Source organism: Geotrypetes seraphini, chromosome 16 (genome assembly GCF_902459505.1).
Source record: "Geotrypetes seraphini chromosome 16, aGeoSer1.1, whole genome shotgun sequence".
Lineage (NCBI taxonomy): Eukaryota > Metazoa > Chordata > Amphibia > Gymnophiona > Dermophiidae > Geotrypetes > Geotrypetes seraphini.
The window spans coordinates 44,979,618-45,005,849 of record NC_047099.1 but is presented as its reverse complement, the minus strand read 5'-3'; the positions used below and the strand labels follow the sequence as shown (position 1 = coordinate 45,005,849).

The 26,232-nt window shown below is 41.9% G+C and overlaps 1 protein-coding gene across 4 annotated transcripts in view; it reads left to right on the top strand.

The window, feature by feature from the left end:
* PLD2 (phospholipase D2) overlaps positions 1-21,464 on the top strand; it is a 61,514-nt gene extending 40,050 nt beyond the window's left edge. For all 4 annotated transcript variants that reach the window (XM_033924270.1, XM_033924273.1, XM_033924272.1 and 1 more), the window contains exons 16-25: positions 5,745-5,863; positions 7,781-7,894; positions 13,128-13,232; positions 16,710-16,798; positions 17,075-17,188; positions 17,370-17,419; positions 18,089-18,226; positions 18,898-19,051; positions 19,130-19,247; positions 20,466-21,464. In XM_033924270.1, coding sequence (XP_033780161.1) covers positions 5,745-5,863; positions 7,781-7,894; positions 13,128-13,232; positions 16,710-16,798; positions 17,075-17,188; positions 17,370-17,419; positions 18,089-18,226; positions 18,898-19,051; positions 19,130-19,247; positions 20,466-20,690 — 1,226 coding nt within the window. In that variant the 3' untranslated portion in view covers positions 20,691-21,464. The remainder of the gene's footprint in view (positions 1-5,744; positions 5,864-7,780; positions 7,895-13,127; positions 13,233-16,709; positions 16,799-17,074; positions 17,189-17,369; positions 17,420-18,088; positions 18,227-18,897; positions 19,052-19,129; positions 19,248-20,465) is intronic.
* The last annotated feature ends 4,768 nt before the right edge of the window (positions 21,465-26,232 follow it).

Here is a 26,232-nt window from a genome sequence, read left to right as displayed (position 1 = left end):
TTAAAGCTAATTATAGCAGCTTGCAGAGGATCGCCAGCAGGTAAAATGATTTTATTTTCAAAATAGTGATTGAAATGTGTCAGTTTTGAGAATTTATATCTGCTGTGTAAATTGTGTGTATATGAAAAATTAATGGAAAAAAATTGCATTACAATTAGTAAAGGAGATGAGAGCTAGGGCTGAGCTTGGGTGGGCCTAGGGAGGTCTGTGGTTGGGGTACTCAGTTGATATTTGTTAGACTTAGGGGGTACTTAGCTTGAAGTAGTTGAGAAACACTGCTGTAGGCAATCAGCTGGCGCCAGTGCCTCTCCTTCTCTCCAGCCCTCTTCCCTGCTGGCACCCTCTACTGGCATTTCAGAGTCAATCTGGAGGGTCTATGCACATGCGCGGATGTAGACATGATGATGTCACACGTGTGTGATGTCATCACGGCAATGTCCACACATTTCTGGGTGCATCAAGCCATGGCCACTACTTTTAGTGTGCTCCACCTCGAGAAAGTTTGAGAGACACTGCCATAAGTCTAACAAATATCAAATGAATACCTCTGAACAAGCTCTGTCCCAGACCCACCCAAGCTCTGCCCCAGACCAACCCCCATAATAATAGTACTAATTGTAATGCAATTTCTTCCATTCATTTTTCATACACACACAATATAATCTTATTAACAATACATAATAGTAACCACAAAATTAAAAAATACAAGGCACACTACCAGTGGCGTACCTAGGGTATGTGGCACCCGGGGCCCATCATTTTTTGACCCCCCCCCCATCTATATGAAAAATATGATTTTTAGTAACAATCCACATATCGCACAACAAGAGTATACCTAGGAAAAGGCAGCATCTTAAACACTGCGGTGAGCACTAGAACACCAACACATACATTGTAAAATTAAACAAGCCAGATCCCGCACAGTCAATTGATCCTGTAGTCAATGCCAACTGAAAACTATGTTCTTTTCATACACACAGAACAGAGATACACCCTCACCCAATATGGAATAATCACAAACTAAAAATAAAAATATGTAGACAAAAGTTAAACTGAACTGCCAAGAAACCAGACTCTGCATACAATGCAACACCACAAAAACAGTAACACATGTCCTTTAATACTGTACAAAATATAAAGACAGTAGATGTAAATTTGAAAAAACTGATACATAACAATCACCACTTTACAATTTAACAAATAAAAATAAAACAAATAATGAGAAATAAAAAAATACCATTTTATTGGACTAATCCCCGTAAGCTCGGTCCCCATCCCCACAAACCACCTGATTCCATCCACACAAGCCTTGAATTGTTTATATTAAAGTATAAAAAGAAACAATATTCTGTACAATTGTCAATTTATAAATCAGCGTCTTCTCCCCACTCTCTCTTCCCCATTTCCCTTCAGCGTCCTCAGCCCACTCTCTCTCCACTTTCCTTCAGCGCACGCACATAAAAACAAGCAAGTAATTTTATATCATTTTCATTCTATTCATTCCTAGAAATTAAAGTCTAAATAATGCCAGTCACATAACAAAACATGATTTTACAAAAATAATTCCCTGCACAGTCAAGCCTGCAAGGATTACTAGATGTCTTTCAGCAGCTCCCCTCCCTCCCTCCCCCTTACCTTTGTGGCCAAGTCAAAATGATCTACCAACAATAAAATTTTAAAAACACAAAGCACGCTGTATGCAGAGAAAATGTTAATTATCATTTATATTCCGCGGGTTTCAAAGAGGTCAAGGCAGATGACTTTATGCAATGTCACCTCAGTAACAACTATACAAAAATAGACAAATATTCCCCCTCCCTTTTTACTAAAACGCGATAGCGATTATTAGCGCAGGGAGCTGCGCTGAATGCCCTACGCTGCTCTCAACGCTCATAGGCTCCCTGCGCTAAAAAACGCTATTGCGGTTTAGTAAAAGGGGGCCATAGTGCAAAATATAGACAGCATATATAAATTCTCAAAACGGACACATTTTGATCACGCTCTCTTCCCCCGGATCATGTGCATCATCTTTCACCACTGCCCACCAGCCCCATGCCCAATATTTCTCCTTCTATCGCCCTTTTCCAGCACATGCCATATCTCTCCCTCCATTTCCTCCACCACTACATCCAACATTCTTCCCCCTTGCATCCCTTTCAATCTGTCTCACTGTTCCCTCTCCATGACCATATCCAACATTTCTCCCTCTCATCCTTCTCTTCCCCACGCATCTCTACCTCATTCTTCTCTCTCTATGCCCAACAATTTTCCTCTTTCTTCCTTTCTCCACGTGCACCATCTATTTCGCTCTCACTCACACTCATGCCCAACAATTCTCCCTTTCTGTTCCCTCTCTCTCTCTTCTGTGTCCCAAGTTCATGCCCTTCCCTTCCTCCATCCACATGCATCTTTTCCCCTCTTCCTTTTCCTTTCCAACCATATGCATCTCCTCTCTCTACTTCCTTCCATTCCACTTTATCCATGTACACCTTCTTCCTCTCTTCTTTTCCTCTTTATCCATGTGCATATCTTCCCTTTCTCTTCAGTTCCCCTTCCCTCCCCTCCATCCATGTGTGCATTTCCTCCCCTTCCTCTCCATCCCATAAGATGCATATCCCTTCTCCCCTTCTCTTCCATCCATGTCTAGCATTTCTCCACATCCAGTCAACCAGCTAGCCTTACCAACTCTATCTATTTCCCTACATGCTTCAGTCCAACATCATTCCTCTCTCCTCCCCCCCCCCCAGCAAGTCCACTGTTTCTCCTCCTTTAACCTTCCTCCTTCTGCTGCCCTACCACTGCCTGGCCCGGAATCTGGAGTCTACACAGGGCCCAGCACCAGTACTAACTTCAATGAAGAATCTTCATGTCCACGTTCTTGGGAAGGCCCTGTCAGCTCTACCCACTTTGACACGTTTGCGTCAGAGGAGCAGTACCAACAGGGCCTCACGAGAAGATAGACTCGAAGGCTCTGCATCAGTTAAGCCAGTGTCAGGCCCTGTATAGACTCCAAACTCCCTGACAGGCAGTGGAAGGTGGCAGAAGACAGAGGGTTCTTCATCTCTGGAGTTAGCTTAGTGTTGCCTGGATCCCTACAGTCTGGGAAACACCAAGCTAACTCCAGCGATGAAGAGCACTGGCACTAGCTTAACTGATGCAGAACCTTCGAGTCTATCTGCTTGTGAGGCCCTGTTGGTACTGCCTCTCTGATGAAAACGTGTCAAAGTGGGTGGAGCCGACAGGGCTTGCTCGAGCATGTAGAAATAAACTCCATAACTTATCTCATGTAACCCAACCTAAAACTGCTGGGAATAATGATAGACAAAGGCTGCTCCATGTAGCTACAAATTAGTAAAACAGTTCAGAAAGCCTTTGCTGTCATGCGCAACCCAAGACAAATCCGAAAATACTTCGAGAAAAAACAATTCAGACTCTTGGTCCAGTCCCTAGTCCTGGGGCTCCTAGACTACTGTAATATCCTATACCTGCCATGCCCTGCAACATGATAAAACAACTACAAGCAGTGGAAAATACAGCCCTTAGACTGATATACTCAATGAAAAAATATGACCACATTACCACCGCTTTCCAAGACTCGCACTAGCTCCCTGTGCAAGCAAGCATACTCTACAGATTCTACTGCATGCTATTCAGATCCTGAAATGGCGATGGTCCAATCTATCTAAAAAAAATGCCTAACCAGGAACAACACATCCAGACCAAGGAGAACACAGGCATCCTTTACTTTAGTCACTCAAGCAGCGAAACTAGACCACCACCACTCCAACCTGCTGACCACAACGCCCAACTATAAAACCTTCAGGAATAAATTAAAAACCAAGTTATTTAAGAAATTTGTCAAATGATCTAACTAATCTTCTCCATATATCCCCAGAACTTAACGCTTCTGCTGTCTATCTTGTAATTTCTCTGGGTATGCCCAGAACAATTCTTTTGTAAGCCGCTTTGAACCGAAAGGTAGTAGCAGAATAGAAGACTCTAATGTGTTTTGTTTGTGAAGAAGTCATTTAAAGTTATTTTATATGTGGTAGTAATGGTAGGTGAGGAAATTGGGAGAGGGGCCAAGTAGAACATAAGAATAGCCTTACTGGGTCAGATCAATGGTTCTCACGGTGGCCAGTCCAGGTCACTATTACCTGGCCAAAATCCAAGGAGTAGCAATATTCCATGCTAATGATCCAGGGCAAGCAGTGGCTTCCTCCATGTCTTTCTCAATAACATACTATGGACTTTTCTTCCAGGAACTTGTCCAAACCTTTCTTAGAACCAGCTACGCTATCTGCTCTTACCACAACCTCTTGCAATGTGTTCCAGAGCTTAACTATTCTCTGAGTGAAAAAAAAGAGGTGCCCCTTCCTTAATTTCTGTCCTGGCCCCTCCCACATGTCCAACACCTCTCTACCTTCTCTCCAGCTCCCACTCACTTCAGCACCTCTATCCCTTCCTCCCAACCCCCCTCCTGCCCTTTGCACCTCTATCCCTTCTCTCCAGACCCTCCCCTCTTTTTTTAATACATCTTTCCTTTTCCTCCAAACCCCCTTCCTTTGCAGTCCAGCATTTCTCTCCCTTCCCTCCAGCCACCCCCATCCTGTAGGTCCAGCACCCACTCTTACTTCCCTCCAACTCCATTTCCAGTCACCCACCCCTCTTTGGGCAGTTCCAGCATGCTCTTTGTCTCTTCCTACCAACTCCCCCACTCCTTGTGGATCCAGCAGCACTCCCTCTTTGGGTCCATCAATGACACCAGCAACCTCTGTCCCCCACAGGTCCGGCAGCAGCACCTTTCTTCCCTACACCCCTCCCCCTCGCTGCGTTATTCATACCTTATGGAGCCTCAAAGCCTCAGCTTCTGAACCTCACAGGCCTGAGTCCTGCTTTCTGATGGAACTTCCTGGTTTTCTGGAACAGAAAGTTGCATCAGGAGGAGGGAATCTGTCAGAGGGAAGACCCCAGACAAGACTATGAGGATCAGTGGAGAGACCATTGAGGCTCTATAATAATAATAATAATACCTTTATTCTTATATACCGCCATACCCAGCGAGTTCTAGGCGGTATGCAGCGTGAGATGAGGGAGACAGAAATGCCAGACCCACTGTTGTCACCTTTTTTTTTAAACTGCAGGAGCAAGACTTTTTAACTCTCTCATTGCATAGTAAAATGCCTCCACTTTTTAATTGCAGATTTACCATGAGTACCGCAGATCTCTGTCCCTATGTCTTTCTCTAAACCACTGATCTTTATCATAGAAATATAAAGCTGAAAGATCTCAGAAAAATAGGGTGATCTAGAATCCTGGGAAAACTGGTCTGGCATAAATATTGAGGGGGTCATCCAATTCCCATGCTTATTGCTAAAATGCACTATACCTGACCTCTTTTAGACCATTGTAGATCTAATTTCTAAAAAAAAAAAAAAAAAAAAAAGTAGCCCCCCCCTCCCCCCTGTGGATGATGTGTTGACTGAATGAAGGCTGGAAGATCAGTCACCTGGGATGGCTGGGATCCTGGGATAGCTGTGCTGCTCAGTAGTATGTTTGGTAAAAAGTCATTCATTCATTCTGCCTCCCTCTGAAGTCCGATTGAATCACTGCAGGTATGGAGCTGCTGTTTGTGTGACTGCCACCTTGTGGAGATTTTGGGGAAATGTAATATGAGCATAATACTTTTTGCAGAATTCCCACATATACATATTTACTGAAACTACCTTTCAATTTGTTGTCAGATTTTATTGACAGGTCTAAAAATCCACGAATGCCCTGGAGGGATATAGGGGTGGTGATTCATGGCAAAGCAGCTCGAGATGCAGCAAGGCACTTCATCCAGAGGTGGAACATCACAAAAGTAAGTGCTGGAACAGTGGTTCAGAAAAATAATTTATCTCTCTAGCACTGGAAATATTGAGACAGTTCTCCGAGAATGTAATACTTAAGCGAGAGTATAAACCCATAACATGGAGCACTGGTACAGTACTTTGGGTACAGAATATAACTTCCTTTCACTAGGAGCATTAGGTCAGTGCAAGGTTTTGGAGGAGAGGTTAATCCTCCATCCTATCAATGTAACATAGTAAATGACAGCAGATAAAAATCCGAGTGGTCCAATCACACATGCTCCAGAAATTAATTATTTAGTTTAAATGGTCCTTTTTCTTAGATATTTCTGGGCCAGAAGCCCAGAGCCATGCCCTGTAGTGTGCTTAGGTTCCATCTACTGGAGTCTCCATCAAAGCTCACTCCAGCCCTTCAAGCATCAAGAATTTCCTAACATTTCTCTTGAATCTACCATCCCTCAACCTCAAATTATGCCCTCAGGCTTTACCCTTTTCCTTTCTCTGGAATAGACTTTTTTCTACGTTAATGTAAGTGCTGAGACAGTACTTTACAAGGCAAGAGGTAACATTTAGCTTCATATGGTGGGTTTGCGGGAACAATGCTTCAGGTAAGCATTTCTCTAGAGCAGCCCAGACGTATGGGTTTGCCTTCTCCTACCAGCAGATGGAAAATGAGAACCATTCACTGATGACATGTTCTTATGTTATCACTAAGTATCACGGGCAGTGCTTTATCAGTCAGAGGCATCCAGTCCATGTCAAAGGCCACAAAGAAATTTTATCTTTAACAACTTTATTGTTGTATAGTTGTGCAGTCATCAATAAAAGTAACATGATGCTACAAACCTGTCAGCCAGCTTTCCCTATGTTATGGCTATCTCCCCCCCCTCCCAACTGTAACTGTAACAGAGTTTTGTAATGATGTTTAACAATGACATAGTCAAATGCAATAGTAAACATTATAATGACCATCAACTCGTCAACTGTCAATGTCACCCCCCCATCCAGATGCACCCCCAAGCAACCAAGCTTCCAAAAATGAGAACAACAATAGAGAGAGAAAAAAAAAAGATGTAAAAAGGAAAAGAATAAGGGAGAGACTCACAGTTGTCCTAAATCAGGTAATCAAGTGGATTCAATTGCCCAACCTTACAGCAAAGAAAAGTTTTTAATTTGGAGCAGAGGTGCTGGTATAGAACTTCAGAGAAAACTCGGTAGGCCTTTGGTAGGCCATTTTGGACTCGCACTTTATTGTAAATATATATAATTCCCCACAAATACGGTTCAGATTCTCTAACTGGGGCCAATTTTTTAGGCGCTGTTTGGTTCCCAAGCTCAGTAAAAAAAAAAAAAAAAACAATGTTTAAACAATGAAACTGAGTTTCAAGGCACCCAAAAATTCATCACTGGAATGGCATCTCTATTGGCGCTTTAGGTCACTGTGAGTATGGCTAATGTTGGACATGGCATTAGGCAGCCTATAGCACCTACATAGATGCGATTCATGACAAGCATAGGTGCCGAAAATGTAGGCCTGGAAAACCCTGAGGCCGGAGGTGCGATTCTCTATAAGGCATCATTGCGTGATTGACACGTATAGAGAATCTGGGCTTAATTATATCACATGTTACAATTAAAAATATCCTGAGACTCCAGCAAACATTTTCACCTCCATTCTCAAGCTTTCAAAAGTCCAAACACATGTTTGGCTGCTTGGTGCAGGCCAGGAGAACCTTCAAATCCTGACGGGTCGGGGTCTAATCACTCCATTTCATGTCGCAGTTCCTGCCTCCAGTAGACCCCTCCCCCCAACATTATCAAGAATTATAGGATAGGGCATGAAATGTTATTATTTTGTCTATTTTATGTCTGTGAGATTAGATGTGAAATTTGTTACTGTCTTATGTGTGTGGGTTTTTTTTATTTAGACTCTAAAGTCTAAGTATTTTGGACCAGCCTATCCTTACCTGCTCCCCAAGTCCCACACCACTGCTGAAAAATTGCCTTTCACAATTGCTGGGGGACAGACTGCTAATGTGCAGGTGGGTGCAAGATATTTATCTCACTTATTGAAAGTAGTTGTCAGCCAGGATGTTTTGGACCCAGCAGGAAACCTCTATCTTTATGTCCCACTTATCCAGCTACAGACTAGAACTCATAAAATCAATAAACGTAGAATAAATGTCCAATAAATGCTGGCACTGTAATCTGGAACCTGGGACGTTAGATCACTTACTGTATCACTGTCCCTACATTAAAAGTTTTTGGAATGCAATTTGGCCACAAATTAATAAATTGATGGAAAATCATGTAGCAATATCATATGATACAGTGTTATTTGGAATGATGATGAGAAAAAAAAGTCAAATTTCACCAGAAAATAATAAGCTTTTATTAATTATGACAGGGGTTGCCATTCAGCATATAACCAACAATTGGAAGAATTATAATAACCTAAATTATACATTTTGGTGGAATACAATATGTCATATATTCAAAATGGAAAGAGCAATAGCAATACAAAGAGGGACATATACTAAATTTATAAAAATATGGGGGCCATTGACAAAATATTGCAATGAATAAATAGTAGGATTTTTCTTCTTCTTTTCTTCTTTTAAATATCTTCTTTATGACACACAGAGGGGAGGTAGTGAAAATAATATTTACATAGTATGCTATAATATGATATATAATATGTAATGTATGATTGAAAAGTAATAGAAAGGTGGGGGGAGGGAGAGGGGGAAAAATATATTTAGAATATGATGTATTAGATATAAAAGTGATATTGTGTATTCATCAATTGTATTTTAATATTTTGTACACTTTATGAAAAATTTGAAAATAAAAAATAATGGGAAAAAAAAAAATAAACGTAGAATAAAAGCATATGATATACCCTAGAATATGAAAATATAACCTGCATGTGAATTAGACATTTTAGTAAAATGCCTCATGAAACAATGTTTTTGTTTTTTTACCAATGAGTTTTAATTGTTTTTAAACATTGGTAAAAGAGTCATTGAAGATTGCTTCATACAGTTGGATATACGTGAACAAACTTCCTCAAGATGAACCTGACGGAAGAAGGGATCTTGGGATCGCAAAACTTTCAAACGTTATACAGTAGTTTGGGGGGGCCTAACATTACAATTTTAAACTTAATGGAGCTTAATAAAGGGATCCATCCTGCTCATATCCCCAATTACTCAAGCTGCAGACGTTTGAGGAAGACTACAAAAGAGGACACGGGGAAGGACCTAACTTGCATTAAGGAACAAATTAGAAATAGAAATATGAAGGTAGAACTTGAAGTGGGAATCTCAAGAAGTCAAAAATAGAAATGCATTTCCTCTTCTGATTTCTACTAAGCAAAATACAAAGACATCCATATTGCACATTTGCTAACGCTAACATATTCCACCCAATAAAATCAAATTAAAACCCTTTTTTTTCTACTTTTGTTGTCTGGGCACTTTCTTTTTTGAAGCATGTTGGTCCCCTCTTTTTCCATTCTCTCAATATATCTATCTCTGACATATTTCCTCTCTCTCTTTTCTGTCATCTCCTTCCCTGGCCCACTTCCTATTACTCTTCCTCTACTCTCCGTACTCACCGTCTTCTTCTCACTCATCTCCTTGAGAATCCCTGTGAGTTCTACATTGTTCCACATTTCCCTTCCCTCCTCCTTTTAGCCCAGCATCTCCTCTCTCATTCTTCACCCAGCATCACCCTGCCCCTCTCTCTCATCTTCCCCTCTACCTCTGTGGTAAAGCAGCTCTTTGTCCCCCTCCCCCCATAAACGTGTAGTATGTTGGAAAAGAGAGAGGCTACAGGAAACCCAGCATTGCAGCAGGAGATGCAGCTACACAAATCCTGATGCTGTACTCCTTTCTGGCTTGTATGTGACATCAAGGTTTGTGTAGCCACATCTCTGGTGAGTTCAGCGTGTCTCTTCCAGGTTTTCCTTCATCGCCCAGAATTCAGGATCACTCTCTTACTCATTCTCCCTCACTCCATCCCTTCTTCCCTCAATGACTTGGCATTTCCCCCAGCTCTTTCCCCACAGTCCTGCATCTCACCACTCTCTCCTGTCCTCTCAGGTCCAAAAGCTCTCTTTTATCACTGCAGGTCCAGCATTTCTTCCTCCACTTCCCCTGTTCTAGGTCCAACACCAGCACCTTTCCCACTTCCTCTCTCAGCTATCTCTCTGATGCATCTTTCCCTTATCCTCCAAATTCACCATTTTCCCTCTTCTTCAGCTCCCCCCAGCAACTCCAGCACCTTACATAATAATAATAACTTTATTCTTGTATACCGCATTACCATGGAAGTTCTATGTGGTTAACAGATGAACAGACTGTACATTTACAGCGAAGTTACATTTTCAGCGATGCTACATTTACAGTGAAGTTATTATTACAGCAAAGTTACATTTGAAATGAAGATACATTTGCTGTGAGTTACATACAGCGGTGATACATAAGGCAGTGTTACATATGGCAATGTTACATACAGCGATGTTCAATAAGGTAGAGCAGAGGCATTTAGAATGAGGGGTAACGAAGACGGGATGGTTAGCTGGATTGAGTGATCCATTTTGCTAGGCCATTTAGTGGCTAAAAAGATAGGGGGAGTCGGAGAGACTGGGGTAAGTTGGGGTTAGAGGAGGTGGCAGGGAAGAGGGGGAAGAAGTTAGAGGAATTTGTCAAAAAGGTAAGTTTCGATTGACTTCCTGAACATTAGATAGGTGGGGGAATTGGAGATGAGGGTTGTAAGGCATTTGTTCCATTTGCCCGCTTGGAATGCTAGGGATCTATCGAGGAATTTCTTGTAGAGGCAGCCCTACAGGGAAGGAAAGGAAAACAGGTAAGTGTTTCGTGTGCGAGAGGGGCCTGCAATTTCGAGATGCTCAGATAGGTAGATTGGTGAAGAGCCTTCTAGGGTTTTGAAGCAGAGGCGAATTTAAAGATGATCCTTGCCTCTACCGGCAGCCAGTGGAGTTTAGTGTAGTAGGGGCTGACATGGTCATATTTTTTGAGGTCAAAGATGAGGCGGACGGCAGCGTTTTGGACTATTCTTAGACGTTTGATGGTGTTTTTCTAGGATCCCAGGTATATGATGTTACAATAGTCCAGTATGCTTAAGATTAGTGATTGGACCAGAAGACGAAAGGAAAGGTGGTCGAAGTGGCGTTTAATGGTGCTCAGTTTCCAGAGGGAGTTTCCAGAAGCATTTTTTGACCTGGGCATAGTAACAGTAACGTAGTACATAGTAACAGTAACATAGTAGATGACTGCAGATAAAGACCTCAATGGTCAATCCAGTCTGCCCAACCTTACCCTCTCTTTAAATTACTGATTTAATTTAAATTTTCCTTCTTCTTAGCTATTTCTGGGCCAGAACCCAAAGCTCTGCCCAGCACTGTACTTAGGTTCCATCTACTGAAGTCTCCATCAAAGCTCACTCCAGCCCATCTAAACCATCCAACCCATCCTCAACCAAATGGCCATATTTGGACACAGACCATGCAAGTCTGCCCAAGACTGGCCTTAGTTCTTCAATATATACCATTATTTTCTGATTCGAGATCCTTTGTGTTCATCTCATGCTTTTTTGAACTCTGTCATTATTTTCCTCTCCACCACCTCCCTCGGGAGCGCATTCCAGGCTTCAGCCACCTTCTCCATAAAGAATTTCCTTACATTACTCTTGAGTCTACCACCCCTTCAACCTCAAATTATGTCCTCTGGTTTTACCATTTTCTTTTCTCTGGAAAAGATTTTGTTCTACATTAATACCTTTCAAGTATTTGAACTTCTGAATCATGTCTCCCCTGTCCCTCCTTTCCTCTAGGGTATACATATTCAAGGCTTTCAGTCTTTCCCCATATGTCTTTTGGCGCAAACCTCCTACCATTAGTCTTCTTCTGTCCTTTGCCAGATACGGTCTCTAAAACTGAACACAATACTCCAAGTGGGGCCTCACCAACGACCTTCTTTCTTCTACTGGTCACGCCTCTCTATACAGCCCAGTATCCTTCTGGTAAGAGTCACCACCTTGTCACACTGTTTCTTTGCCTTTAGATCTTCGGACACTATCACCCTAAGGTCCCTCTCCCCATCTGTGCATATCAGCCTCTCACCTCCCAGCACATGCGGCTCCTTCCAATTACTAATCAGTTCACACTCGACCTACTCACAAGTTCTAACTCCAGTATTATTAAAAATATCACTTCAATACATACTATCCGTATGTTATAGTTTATTTTTTAATATTACTGACGTGCTCAGTCCACTGCACCTCACAGTTCCCAATCCACCAGCATCAACAAACGTAACATAAAGAAAGTAAACTCTAATCACTTATCTTAAAATAGACTCTTTGGTTCCTCTTTCACTGGTTACTGAGCTGCTCGCTCTCTCTCTCTCTTTTTTAAATGTTGATGCCAGCATCCTGATCCCACCCTGGTTAAGGTGGAATCCATCTTTGTGGAAGAGGCTCCCCCTTCTCCAGTATTTCATCCAGTTCCTAATTTTTAGTGCATGCTACATTGATTTATCACAAACACATTAAGGCGCCAAGAGGTCAACCAGGTATCAGCCTTTTTGCTGTCCTAACTTTATCTGCAGTTGGCAGATTGAATATTGCCACTAATCTGGTAAATCCTGACTCAGTCCCTAGTCTGCCTTAGCACTGCCGGGAAAATGCAGCAGCAGTCAGCGAAAATATTCGGCCCTTTCCAGGAAATCAACTTAAGAACATAAGAATTGCCACTGTTGGGTCAGACCAGTGGTCCATCGTGCCCATCAGTCCGCTCAAGCGGCGGCCCTTAGGTCAAAGACCAGTGCCCTGAGTCTAGCCTAACCTGCGTACATTCTGGTTCAGCAGGAACTTGTCTAACTTGGTCTTGAATCCCTGGAGGGTGTTTTCCCCTATAACAGCCTCCAGGGGAGCGTTCCAGTTTTCTACCATTCTCTGGGTGAAGAAGAACTTCCTTACATTTGTACGGAATCGATCCCCTTTTAACTTTAGAGAGTGCCCTCTCATTCTCTCTACCTTGGAGAAGGTGAACAACCTATCCTTATCTACTAAGTCTATTCCCTTCAGTATCTTGAATGTTTTGATCATGTCCCCTCTCAGGCTCCTCTTTTCAAATACTATATCAAAATAAAAGATTGCTTAAATTAAAACAAAACCCTTAAGATGTTTCCTAAAGATTTACAGGTCTAATAAATACACGCTTCTACTTTCTCCGCCCATCTTACACAGGTGTTGCGCTCAGTGGATCGCTGGTCTGCAGGCTCATTTGAATACTCCATCCTTAATGCTTACATCAACTGCATAGAAGAGAGTGAGCACTATGTATACATTGAGGTAATTTTTCCTCCAGAAAATATTAAGATCAAGCTAGACGAGGATTCTGTGGGGAAGAAAGTAATATTCACTTGCTCTTATATAACATAGAGTGAAAAATAAGATTAGCACTATGTTGTACATTGCTCACTACTGAACCAGTGGCAGTCGGCAATTCAGATCCAGTCAGATCTGGGTTATTGGTGATCCCCAGAAGTTAATTCAGTACCATACCCATATAGATAACGGAGCAACGTTAGAACTGCTATCCTACTTGCCCAGTTGCTTAGAGGCCCTAGCACTGAATTCTTCTACCCAGACTCCACTCCCAAAGTATCAGACAAGGGCAATTGCCACCAATTGCCTCTTGACCTGCTTTCTGTTACAGGATAGCAGAAATCATTTGGACTATCAGGCCTCTTTGACAAAGTCACAATTCAATTTCTATGAGCCTCAGAGCATTTATCACACTGGCCCGCACTGTTGGGGGCCTTAATGCTCATACGTTCCTTTCAAGTATTGCTGACTGTAGTGGGTACAGGTATATTAACAGTCAATATCTGCAAATGTACTTTTAGACCTACATAAGAGAAGCTGATTATGAAATGTTAAATGATGTGTCTATAACACACACACACTTTTTCAGAAATTCACTGTACATGTACGTTGTTTAGTCACGTTTTGTCTATGGCTAGTATACCTTTACCCACATTAATGTTAGGTGTGCTACCTCTGGGTTATGCTAATATTTTATGACATCTCAGTGTGAGATCTCATTGTAGAGGAGACTATCATGCTGAATTGGGGCTTCTAACCGGAGGTGCCTCCATAATATGGTGATTTGAATGGACACTTTTTCTGTTCAGGGATCTCCCACTTAGAATGTGTGATCTGTGGATAGGAAGCACCATGCACAGTTGTGGCCCTGGGAACGTGGCTGCAGAATGGTTGAACCTAGCCTGCAGGGGAAACATACTGACTTGGGAAGGATGGGGTGGGGGGGGGGGGACATAATAGGAATATCAACTAATAAGTAAAGAGCAGATCAGAACAGAGGAAATAGGGAACAAAGAAGTTTTAAGATGGGGGAAGTGGGGCAGATGAGTAGTGAGCATCCAACCCACCAAGAAAAGTGAATCTATCCATAGAGAGTAAAAATGGAAGCAAAATAGGATAAGACAAGAAGATATACGAATGGGGCATGCAATGAAGCTACCAAGTAGATTTAAAACACAACATACAATTAAACTCTGAAATTCATAGTCAGAGAATGTGGTAAAATCAGTTAGCTTAGCAGGGTTTAAAAAGGGTTGGATAATTTCCTAAAAGAGAAATTCATAGGCCATTCTTGAGATGGCTTGGGGAAATCCACTGCTTATTCCTAGGATAAGCAGCATAAAATCTGTTTTACTACTTGGGATCTAGCTAGGTACTGGGCTTGATGGATCTTTGGTCTGTCCCAATATGGCAATTCTTTATGATTGCTTGTTTCCCAGCCTAGCTCCAAGCACCAGCCCCCTTTTCCTAACATCTTTCAATCACCTACAGTGATGGAATTTTCCACTGCAGCTGTTAGAACCACGTGGTTGATAAGATCGAAGGGCAACCACTTCTTGTTTCTCATCAGTGGGAGTAGGAGAAAGACAGACATATTTCCAGGTAAGAGAAGGGGGCAACTGGTAAGAAAATATCGGTAAGCTCAGGATCTGTGTGGCCTCCTCCCCCTACCCTCACACCTGAGCAAGAGGAAATGTACTATTGTGTTCCACTGTAGAGGTCATTTCAGAGGCATAAAGGTGGCAAATAGTGATTTTAGAAAGCTGCTATTTGTATATGTACATCCCTGGGATTTCAAGGGGACACGGGAGACATGTTTTGGGTAACTCCCATAAAAATATGTTTTTTTCCCATTCTGTCTGTGCTTCAAGGCAGTGGCTAGTGCTGGCTACCTGCTTAGATCTGGAATATGACAAGTACAAAATAGAGAGTTGCGCTGGGACAGAAATCAAACCCATCCCCATCTGTCCTCACTAGAATCCAATTTGTCTCCGCCCGTCTCCATATACTTCAGAAGTAGTTATTTCATTTAATTATGCTGCTGAATTAGAGTTTCTGGTAGAGGCCCATTGACAAATAAGCCAAGATACTTTATTAATTTAGAAACATTAAGTGGGAAGAATACATACTTTGTATATGGGTCTCTGCCAAAGCCTCTAATGTAAGTATAAAATATAATACTCCAACTGATAAGGACCCTGAAGCTATGTCAGCTGAAGACTACCTCTGAAGGTGCCCCAAAATCCCTTTTACCAAGTTTGGCAGGCAGCAGTAACGTCCCTAAGCCACAGATGCTGGCACCTCAATGTCTCAAAGAAGCTGCCAGAGATGGCTACGCTTGGTAGAAGGGAATTCCAGCCACCTTTGGAGGAGCTGGCAGTACTTCAAAACTGGAGATATAAAAACAGAAATGTATTTCCTTTTCTGTTAAATACATTACATAGACATCTGCTATATACATTGCTCAAAGATTTTTTTACCTTTGTTGTCTGGAGATCTCTCTCATGCATATTCATTTTGGGTATTCTGAAACCTGACTGCTTATGTATTGAGAGCTCTTGACACTCAAAGTGATAATGACTTTTTGGAGAATCCAGGCCTCTTCACAAACAGGAGCTCTTTCTGTGACTCCTTCTACAGAGTTACTGTTGACACTGTTCCAAGAGGGAGACTGTTTTTGAACTTACCCAAAGCAGTACAGGATTTGTGCCACAGGTCATGGATTTGATATAAACTCACAAAATAAAGGAGATATTAAATATACTACTTGTATTGGATGATAATCAATAAAAATACTCCACAAGTTTAATAAAACTAATGAATAAAGTGCAGAAAGTGCTTGAAGTGCAAACAAATGCTAATAAATATTAATAAAGAGCTCAGTCACCAACCGATATGTGCAAAAAGTACTACTGAAAATACAAGCACCGGTTATAAACAGGGACCATCATAGCACTGGTACCAAGTCTCTTAACCTTCCAGATACAAATTTTATAATCAGTGCAATAGAGTTGAATAAATCACTTATCTTTTGATATGAAGAAGGAAGGCAGTAAAATGTAATATCCTGCACTTGTATGGAAACTCCAAACTCCCTTAAAAACCCCCGTGTTCATAAACCATGCTATGGTACAACCAAAGCTGTACTTAAAAGCATATTTTACCATTTGGTCAAATACAAATGATTAGTCAGTCTAATACTGAATATGAATAACATAACAAATAATAAAAGAAGCAACATGAAATCAAAGAGCCCTGGATTAATCATATTCAAATTTAAATCACTATTTGGCTGGATACAAATCTATTTGGGCACTATTCTGAGCCAAATCAACTCTGAATATTCTATACAGCCCTTCCTTAGCATTGAATAACTTCTGCTTCTGTATGCTGAACATTAATTAGAGTACAGCTGGTCACCATGTGAATCTTTTATTTCAGAACCAGTTTTTTATCAGTTGTGCAGATGGGAAAACTGTGCACAACAAAATTGGAGATACTATTGTGGCGAGAATCCTCCGAGCACATAGGTAGGGACATGAATGGGGCTAGAACTCAAAGTGAGAGTACGAAATGGGTATAGAGTTATGCCCAATGCTAAGGAAGTGCAGCTATGCTCAGCAGTGCATGTGGGGTTTATGGGATGACAGACGTGGGCACAGGTACAAGCAGAGTTAGATCTGGGACTTGCAGAACAGAAGTACAGATATAGGCACAAATTTGGGGTAGGGATTAATATGAAGAGGGAACTGTGGAAAGGCGTCAATATTGCTGGTCCTGCTAATCCTTTTTTCTCCATTTGACAGAGAGGGTACGACTTTCCGGGTTTTTGTTGTGATTCCATTGCTTCCAGGCTTTGAGGGAAACATCTCCATGGGTGGAGGAAATGCCATCCAGGCTATTCTTCATTTCACATACAGGTGAGCATCAGTTGACCTTCCAGCTCCTCTTTCCCCTCTGCATCTCTGGTTATGCTCCTCCTTTTCCTCTTTCTCACGTTATCAGTTCCTGTAGGCAGAAATGAAAGTGGGAGAGGAACCCATCTCTCCTTACCTAAAATGCATTTCCACTTGAGCAGCATGTGACCTGTTACCCTTTCAGGACCATCTGTCGTGGGGAAGCTTCCATCCTGTCCCGTCTGAAAGCCCAAAGTAAGTCTCTCTCTCTCAGCACACTTATTTATTTGACAATGCTTCTATATGATGTAGAACGGGGTGGGGGGAGCCGTCTTGGTGAGTGTGCTGGTACCGCTCCTCTTCCCCCCGTCCCTCAACACATCTTTGCTAGCTGCAAGCATTATCTCTTACCCACTGTTAGAAGCGGCATCTCTTATCTCTTCTTCTGATGTCACTTCTGCTAGAGAATAACACGGGGACAAATTTGTCTCCGTCCCCGTGGGACCTATCCATGCCCTGTCTTCATGAGTTTTGTCATTGTCTCTGCCCCATCCTGCCAGCCCTGTCCTCATCTGCACAAGCAGATCTTGCAGGGTCGGGATGAGGTTGGAGATAGATCCTACAGGGACGGGGACATTCTTGCAACCGGCAAAGATGTGAAGTACTGGGGGGGGGGGGAAGGCCACAGGGAAGACTCCAGGTGCAAACTCCTGGATCTGGATTCCAAAAGGTTAATGCAGAACTGATGCTAATAAAGCTATGATTATACAGTGTTTGCCAACTGCATTTTAATTGCCTAGAGTCATACTAACACTTCTAGCCAAAGGCTCTGAGCTCTGCTGCGGAATCCCGAGTTCTGCCACCAGGACGTGATGAGCTCTATCTGTAATCTGCAGGCTTTGATTTCTGGTTCTTTTTCTCCAGTTGGCGATGAGTGGAAGAATTACATCTCTTTTTGTGGGCTGCGCAAACATGGGCACCTTCCAGATAGCTCTCTGATCACAGAGCTTGTCTACATCCACAGCAAAGTGCTGATTGTTGATGACAGAAAAGTTATCATTGGTGAGTGTCACACATACTGTCAGGACTGAGAGGCAAAGTTAGGATGAGGGGAATTGATTCATGACATAAGCAGTGCCTCTGCTGGGTCAGACCAGAGGTCCATCATGCCCAGCACCTGTATAGTATTTCTCTATCTATACCCTTCTATCCCTTTGTCCTTCAGGAAATTATCCAATCCTTTCTTGAACCCCAATACCATGCTCTGTCCTATCACTCCCTCTGGAAGTGCATTCCAGGTGTCTACCACCCTTTGGGTGAAGAAGAACTTCCTAGCATTGGTTCTTAATCTGTCCCCTCTTTACCTTTTCCGAATGCCCTCTTGTTCTTATAGTTTTCTAAAACTTGAAGAATCTGGCCCTCTCCACTTTCTCTATGCCCTTCATGATCCTGTAAGTTTCTATCAGTCCCCTCTAAGCCTCCGCTTTTCCAGGGAAAAGAGCCCCAGTTTCTCTAGTCTTTCAGCATGAGGAATGTGTGTGTATGTAGCACAAGAACTGGGGCACTCACAAGTTACAGTTAAGGAAATTAGGGCAGTTATATTCATTATAGTATATTGGGAGAGGTTTTTTTCTGCTTATGGCAGTGCTTTAATTATGGAAATGGCAGAATTGGGATCCAAGGGGTTAGGCATGAGGGGAACCTTGTTTCTAACAGTGCATTTGTCCTTTCAGGATCTGCAAACATTAATGATAGAAGCATGCTGGGTAAACGAGACAGCGAGCTTGCTGTGCTGGTGGAGGACACAGAGACTTTGACATCATTGATGGATGGAAAACCGTACCAAGCTGGAAGATTTGCACACAGCTTGCGTCTAGATTGCTTCAGGTGCTGTGGACATATCCTCAGTTACATGAATGTACTTTTTTATAAGATCAACTTCTCACAACGACCGTGTTTTTATAGGCTACTTCTCCAAGCTGATGCTGATCCCAACATGGATGTCATGGACCCCATCTGCAATTCCTTTTTTCATAAGACGTGGAATGAAACTGCAGTGGCAAATGCAACAGTGTATGACCAGGTGTGTACTTTCACACACAAGCTAAGGAGCTTCAGACCACTACTGCAACATACATACTATGGGACTCATAATCAAAACTTAAACACATCTAAAAACCCGCCCAATTCAGCACTTGGACGACCTAAAAAACAGGTTGTCCAAGTGCCGATAATCGAAACGGTTTTTTGGACGTATCCAGGACATATTAGGCCTCTGAATCCCACTGTGTGCCCAGAGCTGAAAGGGGCGGTTTTGGAGGAGTGGTTAGGGCGGGAGGTGGACCAACCTAGACTTAAGCCATCTTGCAGGGATAATTGAAGATTTGACAAGACTTCCTGGATGGAACTTATACTTGTTTTTACATCATCTAACACACAACGTATAAGTGCGCAGAAGGTATCCAAAGTGACCAGATAATCACTGCAGAGACAAGGTAAAGACCCATACACACTCACCCAATGTTCACTGACCCCGTTGCACCCCGACAAAGTTCAGAATAAAACGTATATACCTGCCTCTGGAGCATCAGCACCAGGCATAAGAAAGCCTAATAAGAGCTGAAGAGAGGTAGCTTAAGTACTCTGGGGGGTGGGCTACTAAACCATAGAGATGACCCAGGCCCATAAGCCACTCTAACCACTACATTCATGGTGGAAAATGTGAGCCCACCAAAAGCCCCCAAATCCCTACTGTACTGCCATAAAGTTGCCACCTGCAGCCATAAGAGCTATTGGGGTGTTTTGGAGGGCTCACCATAGCCTATAAGGGAGTTCTAGAGTTCACAGCAGCACCCTGTAAGGTGCCCCATTGCTCTCTTGCCATATCTAGGTGGCCTGTCCATCACAATGCTGCCCCTCTCACATCCAAAAGTTCTTATTCTGGGCGTTTGGGACTTGGATGAATTTTTGGTGGAGAACGTGTTATAAAGATAGATGACCTGGCGGTCTGTATGAACAATAGCAGTTCTCCCCCCAAAAATTTTTTTACATACAGTATTTTTCATGAATGGACATTTCGTCACTGCCGGCTTTGGGTGACTAGCGCCCAACTTAGACGTTTCTTTTGATTATGCCCCTCCACATGTAAATTTTGACCACATGACCCTAGTGCTGAAAGCATACAGTAGTGACAGACCACTTGTTACAACTAAGTTCACAGTGTGTGAGCCAGGGGTGAGGACAATAGTAAAGGAATGCCTACAAATTCAGATTTGATTCATATACTTGTCTTTTCCTGCAGGTCTTTCGTTGTGTCCCCTCCAACTACATGCACACACATCGAGCCCTGCGGGAGTACAGTGCTGTAGAGAATTTGGCTACAGTGAGCCCAGAAATGGCACAGGAATTGCTGGGGCGAATCAGAGGATTGCTGGTGGAGTTTCCACTGTATTTCCTATTTGAGGAGTATCTACTGCCCCCTCTGAGCAGCAAGGAGGGTGTGATACCTGTTGAAGTGTGGACATAGGTGAAATCACCTCCTGCATTAGGGCCAATGGACTGAAAAAGGAGAAAATAATGAGACAGATTGTGTTTTAGAAAACTTAAATCCCCATCTCTGCTCACATTGAAAGAGCAAGATAGAGTGGCAATAGGTCTAGGGGTGGTTTTCCCTGAGAAGTTTGCCCAGATCAAACAAGGAAAAACTTAATGAATTTTTTTCTTTTATCTCTGAAATGCAATGGATGTTGTATTGGTAATGCAAAACTCAGAAGGTTATTTTAGAAGGTGACGTACAATTGCCATGAGATGCACATATTAAAAAAGGGAATGGTTAAAGAAATATATATATATATATAATTCTCATTTTGAAATATACACATATACTGTATAGCTACGCTAAAGCTATTTATAATGTTTGTATATTGCAAATTAAATACATTAGACCAGGGGTGTCCAACCTTTTGGCTTTCGTGGGCCACATTGGCCAAAAAAATGTTTCTGGGGCTGCGCAAACGCTGCAGCAAGACAGAGGAGGGAGCCGGCAAGACGGTAAACACCCAGGGGCAGCAGAGTAAAACACTGCATCGCCCTCGACCAGGGCCGCAGGTTGGACACCCCTGCATTAGACTATTTTTAATAGTAACTCTCAAGTTCGGCAAGATAAAGAATGATATCTCAAGGATATTTGTCAGAAAATTGAATCAGAACATGTAAATGGAAAACCATAAGAACATAAGAAATGCCTTCACCGGATCAGACCTTAGGTCCATCTAGACCGGCGACCCGTGCACGCGGAGGCTAAGCTAGGTGTTCCCTGATGAATACCTTGTTTACCCGTATCCCTCAATGTGATTTGCAAGAAGGCATCCATCCAACTTGCCTTTGAATCCCAGAATGGTGGTTTCCGTCACAACCTCCTCCGGGAGAGCATTCCAAGCGTCCACCACTCGCTGTGTGAAACAGAATTTCCTGATATTTGTCCTGGGCCTGGTGCCCCTCAGTTTCAGTCCATGACCTCTTGTCCGTGTCACATTTGACAATGTGAATAATGATGTTTCTTGCTCTATTTTGTTGAATCCTTTTAGTATTTTAAAAGTCCCTATCATATCCCCTCGCAGTCTTCTCTTTTCAAGGGTGAACAATCCCAGTTTTCTGAGCCGTTCCTTGTAGCTCAGATTCTCCATACCTTTTACTAGCAGATTAGCTTTTCCAAGAAATTAAGAGATTGTGGCAGAAATTCCAACCTTGACTGGGGATGCTTAAAGATGCCAATGGAATGATATTGAATGATCCAGAAAGCATTAAAAAGAGATGGAAAGAATATACGGAAAATTTATACAAACAAGGCAATGAGGATAACATTGGGGAAATTGAACTGGAAACTGAAACCAAAGAAGAACCAGATATTTTAAAAGAAGAAGTCATTGCAACGATTATGAATGTGAAAGCTGGACCCTAAGGAAACAAGACAGAAAGAGGATTGAGCTTTGGTGCTGGAGAAGGATTTTAGGCATGCCATGGACTGTTTATTAAAATCTTTATATACCGTATATACAGCCACAAAGGTCAAAGTAGTTTACAATATAATGCAATCAAAATTATAAAAAGAGTTCCATTTAAATAGAAGAGAGAAAGAAAAGGAATAATATTTATAATACATAATATCCTATAACATCCACATTCATAAAATAAAATTAAAAATGAATACAAATTAAAAATTATATAAATGCAGACCGCAGTCCCAAATTCATCTCGTCAATTTAAAAAGGCCAGTTGAAAAAAATATGCCTTTAAATGTCTTGAAATTTTGAAAAGTTTCTTCCTTTCGCAATTCTGCAGGCAAGCTGTACCATAATATTGGGACTAAATTAAAAAAATGCAGAATTTCTAGTTGAGGCAAGATGAGCCTTTGAAATATGGGGAACAGCTACTCTGCTATCGTTCAAAGATCTTAATAAACGCCAAGTTAGAAAGACAGCACAAAGAACATTGTTTGAGTTAGAACCGTTATAAGACTGCCAAAAGAACAAATCAATTCTGGAAGAGATCACTTGAAGCCCAAATGATGATGTTACAACTGTCTTATTTTGGTCATACCATCAGAAAGGCGTCATGTTTGGGAAGATCGAAGGAACCAGGCAGGCAAAAAGGGCGACCCTGCAATCAGATGGCTGGACATGTTGAAAACAACCATGGGGATGATGCTGAAGGATCTTTTTGGACTAGCACAAAACTGATTTCTTTTTAGATCTGCAATTCATCGAGTTGCTAGGACTCAAACACGAGCTGATGGCACCTAACAACAACAACTCTCAAAGAACCAGAAACTACATTTATCTGGCATCTATCAGTTTCCATGGGTGCTGGTTAACTGAGACTACTGTGTGTGTGTGTGTATATATATATACACACACACACACCTTTTGGCTTCCCTGGGCCGCATTGGCCGAAAAAAATGTGTCTGGGGCCACAAGACAGAGAAAGGAGCCGGCAAGACAGTAAACACCCGGGGACAGCAGAGGAAAACACTGCATTGCACTCGCCTAGGGCCGCAGGTTGGACACCCCTGATCTACAGCCTGGCTGCCCCGAGTAGGCCCGCTCACTATCGGAAGCTAAACAGAATCAGGGCAGCAGCGACATAATGGAGTCAATGTCAAACCACTCCTGTACTCTGCCATGAAACACCGCAAGGGGATTCCTCAGGAGTGAGATATTTCCCTGTTGCCATTTACATCTGCTCCCTATTCTTATGTTAATGATATTTTTGTGTTGGTTCTGTTACTGAGTCAAACTTGTATACAAAGAATTAAAAAATGTATGGTTTTACAGTTCAGCACCAAACAACTGTTTCTATGCAACAAGAAAAGCTCTTGTTAGTGAGAAAACCTGTAGATTTTAGGAAAGAATATTTCAAGCTTAAACAATTAAGATACATTTCTTACACAATCCAGCAGCTAGGATGATTTTTAGATTGAAACAAGGCAGCTTCGTTACTGCTAAATTCAATTTACATTCCATTTGCAGGAACAAGTTTTATAGTAACATTTCCTTCTATTCGTATCATCCATTTGTATGATTCCTGCTTGCTGTCTTCCATAAAGATGTTTACTTTAAGTGAGGCTTTGATAATCAAGCTGCAGCCTTTATAGTCCTCTTTTCAATATCTCAAAATGTAGTTATTTGTGAACATTTGATGCAGTAATAATACTTATAAGGACTGCTTTGTATTTTAATTGCTGCTGGTGGAGCCACCTTTGACCATTTAGAGAGTGAGGAGGTTTGGACCTGGGGTCTCCAGCAGTTACTGCTTACCTCTCATGGGTCTAGCATCACCTCAGGGTGAACCATTTTCAGATACAGTGGTGCATAATTATGTCATTGTGCAAATAACATCATCCTTCATTACCTCAGGTACAGTTTAGATCAGGGATCTCAAAGTCCCTCCTTGAGGGCCGCAATCCAGTCGGGTTTTCCAGATCTCATGCATATTCATTGGGGAAATCCTGAAAACCCGACTGGATTGCGGCCCTCAAGGAGGGACTTTGAGACCCCTGGTTTAGATTATAAATCACTTGTACAGGGAAATAACATGACAGCAATTTGCTTTGAGTTCCAATTTAGAAAACACTAATGGATAGTATAGATTGCTATAATTTGTGCATTTCTTTTCATTTTAGGTGTGAACAGCTATTTATCATTTGTAAATCATTCCCTGTTTATTTAATTGCTGTAAACTGAGTCGAGCCTTCTCAGAATGATGACTCAGTATACAAAGTTAAGCTTTAGTTTAGTACAGTTATATGTGGTTAAGATGTGTGTATATTCTTAACCTTGCCAACTTAGGTGCCCCAGTAAAGATTTCTCTTTAATTCTTTTGCTATTGTTAAGGGGGTAAAGGTTTAAGAGATGAGGAAATGCCTAAGAGGAGGACACAACAAAATAAAAATTGTCAAAGTGGTCACCAGGTTTAGCTCACTTCCCCCCCCCCCCCCCCAATATAGTTAAAGACAAGTTACTTTCAGGTCCAGGACACTGGGATTCAAGCTTAAGAAATGAATTTCCACACTTTCAACAGCTATTGCTTGTCCTGTTTACAAGGATCCTAGCATTGGGTGTAATCATTAGGGATTTACATAGATGGACCTTTCACGAGCCCTGTGTCAAAATACCGAAGTCACTTCATCTATACTAGTGTAAAATAAATACGCTCAGTTGATCTGGCTCCATACAAAGCTGCACATGGGATTTTTTTTTCCACTAATTTGGACAGTGGAGAGATGTTTAAGCATGTCTCATGTCGGGACCATCATTAAAGTAAAATTACTTGGAACTTAAAGGCCCTTTGTGCTTTTTTTGAAAAGCAATACACTAGCTTCAGTTTAAGCAATATTATAGTCTAGTGTAATGTTCTATGCACTAAATAAAATATTTAACAATATCTGTTCCAATTGCCATGTTTTCAATGTAATGGTTTTGTGTTTCCTTCTTTTGCAATAAACATAACATTCTATAAACATTGTTATATCTATACGCATCCATTCTTTAGAGCAGTGATTCCCAACCCTGTCCTGGAGGAACACCAGGCCAATCGGGTTTTCAGGCTAGCCCTAATGAATATGCATGAGAGAGATTTGCATATGATGGAAGTGATAGGCATGCAAATTTGCTTCATGCATATTCATTAGGGCTAGCCTGAAAACCCAATTGGCCTGGTGTTCCTCCAGGACAGGGTTGGGAACCACTGCTTTAGAGCAGGGGTGTCAAAGTCCCTCCTTGAGGGCCGCAATCCAGTCGGGTTTTCAGGATTTCCCCAATGAATATGCATGAGATCTATTAGCATACAATGAAAGCAGTGCATGCAAATAGATCTCATGCACATTCATTGGGGAAATCCTGAAAACCCGACTGGATTGCAGCCCTGCTTTAGAGTATTCAGAACCATGCAGATTTTCTAATGTGAGTGACACTAATTCTAAGATTTTCGAAACTAAAGCCTGCCTTTAACGTGCTCATTAAAGAGTTCCAGCCGGTTTAGCATGCATGCATTTTAGAGGCAGATTAATAGCTGAAGGTTGTATTTTTTTTTTTTTTTCCAGCCTGTTCTCCCCAGGAACTCAGAACGGGTTACAGTCATACATTCACACCAGGGTTTCACTGAAGACCAGAGAGAGGTTACTTTAAAACAGTGGTTCCCAACCCTGTCCTGGAGGACCACCAGGCCAGTCGGGTTTTCAGGATAGCCCTAATGAATATGCACGAAAGAGATCTGCATATAATGGAGGTGCCAGGCATGCAAATCTGGGCTAACCACTGCTTTAAAACACTCCACCAGAGAGCCTCACTGGTATCTTTTGCAAACAAGGCTTTATTAAAGGACAGTTCAAACAAAAAAATAGCTTCAGCTTGTCAGCATCAAAATCAATTAACAAGAAAAGAAACCCAAAAATGGTTGTGTCAGAATGCTCCCCAAAGTCACAGTTAGTAGCATAATCACTGGTACTGGAGCAAAAGAGAAAAACAATTCTTCACAACCTTCTTGCTGCTTAGGTATTTATTCATTTAGAA